This window comes from Cebus imitator, unplaced genomic scaffold, assembly GCF_001604975.1.
Source record: "Cebus imitator isolate Cc_AM_T3 unplaced genomic scaffold, Cebus_imitator-1.0 Scaffold435, whole genome shotgun sequence".
In the NCBI taxonomy this organism is placed as follows: domain Eukaryota; kingdom Metazoa; phylum Chordata; class Mammalia; order Primates; family Cebidae; genus Cebus; species Cebus imitator.
Window position 1 is genome coordinate 1,685,563 of NW_016107750.1, and position 6,462 is coordinate 1,692,024.

Below are 6,462 nucleotides of genomic sequence, written 5' to 3' on the forward strand. Positions count from 1 at the left end.
ATATTTGATATTGGCCATCCTTCACAGCTGTCACACTCTTGGAAGGCCATTCAGTCCAATAAAGCTACACAAAACACTTCTGGCATAAGCCATGTTAAAAAAAATCCTAACTCAGTACATGTGCCACACGTAAAACACACACACATACAGAGAGACTTCAACACTCAATCTACTCATCAAACTTAGTTCCATCAGACACCTGGTGTTTAAAAAAAAGACTGTTTCAAAGGTAAAGATTTCTACCAAGAGAATATTCCAAAGGGTGTATGTACGTGTTGAAGGCAATTCCCATAGATGAAGCCCCAAAATATTGCTCATAAAAGTGGGTCCACTTTACAATCAAGACAAGTTAAGTGCCTCTTTGCAGTAACTAGTAATTTTTACCCTGTAACAGGTGAATAGTATGATGATTTAAAATCTTCTTCACTATTTGTATACCTTTTGGAAGAAAAGTGGGCTACTCATTTTTTCCCCTATTTTAAAAGCAGAAAAAGTGGAAGTATGTTTACAAGCCATGCTGATAGGTAAAGATGTTTCCTTACGTTACAGACTCCCCATGCAACGGTACACTCTTCTGAAGTAGCGGACGCCTGGTTAGCTTGACATTCTATGCCTGTGGGAACAAGAGCAACAGGATCACTGGACCTTGGGAGTAGCAACGTTTTAATTTATAGCAGCCAAAACAATTCTCAAGTGGGTAATTAGCCATAATTGTTTTTTAATGAATGTGGGAAAGGGAGAACAGAGAAGACAGAGATAACAGTATGCTTTCTGATGATTTCCTATCCTTGTTTAAAAAGAGTAACAAATGGGAAATGCACATCTCACTCCTGTTGCCCAGGCTACAGTGCAGTGGCATGAGCATGGCTCACTGCAGCCTTGACTTCCTGGGCTCAGGTGATTCTCCCTCAGCCTTCTGAGTAGCTGGGACTGTAGGCACGTGGCACCACACCCAGCTAATTGTTTATATTTTTTGTAGAGATGATGTTTCACTATGTTGCCTTAACTGAGATGACATCTTGATTGAGATCAAGATCTGACGGGTAAAGCACAACTGGGGATACTCAAAGAACAAAAATTACCAATGCAAAATTTGCTTTCTCTGATGATAGTAACTAAACAGTCTCCCTTCTGAAGAATAAAAAGCTTCAGGAGAAACTATTTAAAAGGGGAGAATTACTTCAAACCACTATAGGTGAGAAATAGTAAAACAATTTAAAAAAACCCAACAAAACTAGATGTTAATGAGTATATGTGGTTTTAGAGGAAGAGATACCACAAAAAGGATTTTTTTTTCACCTTTCAAAAATATGGAAAGTGGGCCCGGTGAGGTGGCTCACTGTAATGCCAGCTATGAGAGGCCAAGGTGGGTGGATCACAAGAAGCCAGGAGTGTGAGACCAGCCTGACCAACATGGCAAAACCCCATCTCTACTAAAAAATTAGCCGGGTATGTCTGTAATGCCAGCTACTTGGGAGGCTGAGGCTGGAGAACTGCCTGAACCTAGGGGGCAGAGGTTGCAGTGAGCTGAGGTCACACCACTGCACTCTAGCCTGGGCAACAGACTGTCTCAACAAAAACAAAAAACAAAAAACAAAAACAAAGCCTGGGTGTGGAGGCTCATGCTTGCAATCCCAGCACTTTGGGAGGACGAGGAGGATGGATCACTTGGTGTCAGGGATCGAGACCAGCCTGGCCAATGTGTTGTAACCCCATCTCTACCAAAAATGCAAAAATTAGGCTGGGCACAGTGGCTCACGCCTGTAATCCCAGCACTCTGGGAGGCTAAGGCGGATGAATCATGAGGTCAGGAGTTCAAGACCAGTCTGGCCAGCATAGTGAAAATCCGTCTCTACTGAAAAAAAAAAAAAAAAATTAGCTGGGCATAGTGGTGGGGGCCTGTAATCCCAGCTACTCGGGAAGCTGAGGCAGGAGAATCACTTGAACCTGGAAGGCGGAGGTTGCAGCAAGCCAAGATTGTGCCATTACATTCTAGCCCAGGCGACAGAGTGAGACTCCATCTCAAAAAAAAGAAAAGAAAAAAATTAGCCAGGCATGGTGGCAGATATCTGTAATCCCAGCTACTCAGGAAGCCAAGGCAGGAGAATCACTTGAACCCAGGAGGCAGAAGCTGCAATGAGCTGAGATCACACCACTGCATTCCAGACTGGGCAACAGAGTGAGAGTGTCTCAGAAAAAAAAAAAAAAAAGGAAAGCAAAGAACTTATTTTTGCTAGCCAGATTTACCCTACAGAGTAACTTGGTTTGCCAACTGATAAAAATGAAGAATTGGGCCACGCATAGTGGCTCACACCTGTAATCCCAGAATTTGGGAGGCAGAGGCAGGAGGATCACTATAGCCCAGGAGTTCAATACCAGCCTGGGTAACACAGCAACATCTCATCTCTAGAAATAATAAAATTACCCAGGCATGGTGGCACGTAGCTGTGGTCCCAGCTACTAAGAAGGCCGAGGCAGGAGAATGATGGCACAGGCGGCTGAGGCCGCCGTACACCATGATTGAACCACTGCACTCCAGCCTGGGTGATAAAGCAAAACCTTGTTTCAAACAAACAAAAAAGGCTGGGCATGGTGGCTGATATCTGTAATCCCAGCACTTTGGGAAGCTGAGGCAGGCGGATCATCTGAGGTCAAGAGTTCAAACCAGCCTGGCCAACATGGTAAAACCCTGTCTCTGCTAAAGATAAAAAAAATTAGCCAAGCATGGTGGCAAATGCCTATAATCCCAGCTACTAAAGAGGCTGAAGCAGGAGAATTGCTGGAACTCGGGTGGCAGAGGTTGCAGTGAGCTGAGATCGTGCCACTGCACTCCACCCTGGGTGACAGAGCAAGACTCTGAAACTCCATCCAAAAAAAAAAATCTAGGATCTAGGCAATGTATTTAAGAACTTATTGAGACTGGAATACACTACTATATTTAAAAGAATGGCAGGGAAAAGTAAATATGATGTATTTACTTTTCATGAGACTCCGTATTACGAAATTAGCTAAATAAGAACTGTAATTATTAAAGTGAAAATGAAAACTGTTTGAAAGCACATTATCATGTTTAAATTTGATCTGGATCTTTCTTTTGACTGTGGCCACAGCACTACAAACCTAAAGAATCCTTGGCCGGATGTGGTGGCTCACGTCTGTAATCCCAGCACTTTGGGAAGCCGAGATGGGCAGACCACCTGAGGTCAGGAGATCGAGACCAGCCTGACAAACATGGAGAAACCCTGTCTCTACTAAAAATACAAAAATCAACCGGGTGTGGGGGTGCATGCCTGTAATCCCAGCTACTCAGGAGGCTGAGGCAGGAGAATCACATGAACCTGGGAGGTGGAGGTGGCAGTGAGCCGAGATTGTGCACTCCAGCCCAGGCAACAGGAGTGAAAACTCAGTCTCAAAAAAAATAAAAATAAAAAAAAAACAAAAAAGAATCCTTCAGGCTCCCTTCATGGTAGAGTCCTTTCCTTCTTCCCTACCCTTCAAGACCCAGCTTAAATCCCTACTTCTTGGCAGGGCGAGGTGGCTCCCACCTGTAATCCCGGCACTTTGGGAGGCCAAGGTGGGAGGATCACCTGAGGTCGGGAGTTCGAGACCAGACTGACCAACGTGGAAAAACCCCATCTCTACTAAAAATACAAAAAGTTGTTGGGCATGGTGGCGCATGACTGTAATCCCAGCTACTGAGGAGGGTGAAGCAAGAGAATCCCTTGAACCTGAGAGGCAGAGGTTGCAGTGAGCTGAGATCATGCCATTGCGCTCCAGCCTGGGTGACAGTGTGAGACTCCATTTCAAAAAGAAAAAAAAAAATTAGCTAGGTCTGGTAGTGCACGCCTGTGGTCCCAGCTAGTTGGAGGCTGAGAAAGAAGGACTGCTTGATCCCAGGTCAAGGCTGCAGTGAGCTATGATTATGCCACTGCACTCGAGCCTGGGCAACGGAGTAAGACCCTATCTCTAACAACAACAACAAAAAAATACATAAAAATAAATAAAAAATAAAAAGTGTTTCTTTTTTGAGATAAGGTCTCACTCTCTCACCTAGGCTGAAGTGCAGAGGCTCAATCTTGACTCATTGTCATCTCTGCCTCCTGGGCTCAAGTGGTCTTCCCACCTAAGCCTCCCAAGTAGCAGTAAGCCACCATGCCTGGCTAATTTCTTGTAGAGACAGGGTTTCACGATGTTGCCCAAGCTGGCCTTGAACTCCTAGGCTCAAATGATCCACCTGCATTGGCCACCCAAAAGTGGAGGTAGCTCACACCTGCAGGGTTTACAGGTGTGAGCTACCTCATCTGGCCAAGAGTCTTTTTTTTTTTTTTTTTTTTTAAGTCAGAATTTCGTTCTTGTTGCCCAGACTGGAGAGCAATGCTGTGAGATGGCGGAGATGACAGTGAGTCAATGGTGTGATCTTGGTGCACCACAACCTCCATCTCCCGGGTTCAAGCAATTCTCCTGCCTCAGCCTCCTAAGTAGCTGGGTTTACAGGCATGCCCCACCATGCCTGGCTAATGTTGTATTTTTAATAGAGACAGGGTTTCTCCATGTTGGTCAGGCTGGTCTCGAACTTCTGATCTCAGGTGATCTGCCCACCTTGGCCTCCCAAAGTGCTGGCATTATAGGTGTGAGCCACCACGCCCAGCCAGAGTGTCTGTTTTTTTTTTTTTTAAACTGAGTTTAGCTCTTTTTGGCCAGGCTAGAGTGCAATGGTGCCATCTTGGCTCACTGCAACCTCTGCCTCCCGGGTTCAAGCGATTCTCTTGCCTCAGCCTCCTGTGTAGGTGGGATTATGGCTGCACATGCGCCACCATGCCTGGCTAATTTTGTATTTTTAGTAGAGACAGGGTTTTACCATGTTGGACAGGCTCGTCTTGAACTCCTGATCTCAGGTGATCTGCCCACCTCAGCCTCCCAAAGTGCTGGGATTACTGGCAGAAGCCACCTGCGCTGGCCCAAGAGTGTGTTTCTTAAAGGTAAAGACTTGAAACCGGGAGTAGTGGCTCAGCTCTGTAATTCCAATACTTTAGGAGGCCAAGGCAGGGCGCACTGCTTGAGGCCAGGAATTTGAGTGGGTCACATCTGTAAACCGTGTGCTTTGGGAGGCTGAGGCAGGCGGATCAACTGGTCAGAAGTTCGAGACCAGCCTGGCCAACATGGCGAAACCCTGTCTCTACTACAAATACAAAAAAATTAGCCGGGCGAGGTGGGCCACGCCTGTAGTCCCAGCTACTCGGGAGGGTGAGGCAGGAGAATCACTTGAACCCGGGAGGCGGAGGTTGCAGTGAGTCAAGATTGTGTCACTGCACTCCAGCCTGAGTGAAAGAGAGACACTGTCTCAAAAAAACAAAAAAAGGTAAAGACCTGATCTCAGTCATTGTTTTATCCTGGTGCCTATCAAATGCTCAGGATGCATCATTGGATAAATAAAAGATATAACTTAGAAAATATTTTCATAAATTTTGTTAGAGGATTTCAATATCCTACTTCATGTGACACTTAAAATATATTATGAGACAAAACAGGTATCTAACTGAAAGCCTACTGTGATGTGTCAAGCACTTCACTCTAAAAGAAGACAGAATATGGATCACTTTTGTCTTTTGTGGTCCTTCTAAAAAGTGCATTTTCTCATATTTAGAGACATATACACACTGACTTAAATACAGAGAAAAAAAATCAGGGTTGTATAAAATCATTGACTGTTTTCAAAAGAGAGCTCCAAGAAAGTAAAATTTTTCCTGGGTTTAACTCCTTGTGAAAATGCAAGGCCCAGAAACTAGCAAGCATGTAATCAAAGACTCCACCCAAACACATTTAAAATCGTGCATGTGTTTTTCTGTGATGAGTCCATGTCATCTGTATTAAACATTATGGTAGCTGCTGATCTCCCTTGGCTGTAGTGTAAAGAGATAAACAGTGTCAAAGCTCAAAGAAGCCAAGTGCAATACATGACCAGTATATGCCATGACTGGTCTATGACGCTTTACAACACAAAATATTTGATTTGTGCCTTCCAAGTTGAAAACAACTGACCAAGTTTAAGATACGATCTAAAGCTCAACTATGGGTTAGTTCTTACATTGCATAATAAAATAGCTATTAGCCACATGTGACTACTGAGCGCTTAAAATGTGGCTAGTCTGAATCCAAATGTGCCGTAAAAGTAAACTACACCCTGAATTTCAAAGACCACACAAAAACCAGAATGTAAAATATTTCATTTTTTACATTAACTACATGTTGAAATAAAAATATTTTGGTTATAATAGGCTAAGTAAGATAGATTAATTTCACCTTTTTATTTTCTTTTTACTTTCTTAATGTGGGTTCTAGAAAATTTCAAGCCAGCCACAGTGGCTCACACCTATAATTACAACATTTTGGAAGGCCAAAGCGGAAGGATCACTTGAAGCCAGTTAGAGACCAGCCTGGGCAACAAAGCGAGATCCTGTCTCT

The 6,462-nt window shown here is 44.0% G+C and overlaps 1 protein-coding gene across 1 annotated transcript in view; it reads right to left on the reverse strand.

The window, feature by feature from the left end:
- RBX1 (ring-box 1) overlaps positions 1–6,462 on the reverse strand; it is an 18,653-nt gene that overhangs the window by 7,956 nt on the left and 4,235 nt on the right. The window contains exon 3 of the mRNA XM_017510363.1: positions 543–613. Coding sequence (XP_017365852.1) covers positions 543–613 — 71 coding nt within the window. The remainder of the gene's footprint in view (positions 1–542; positions 614–6,462) is intronic.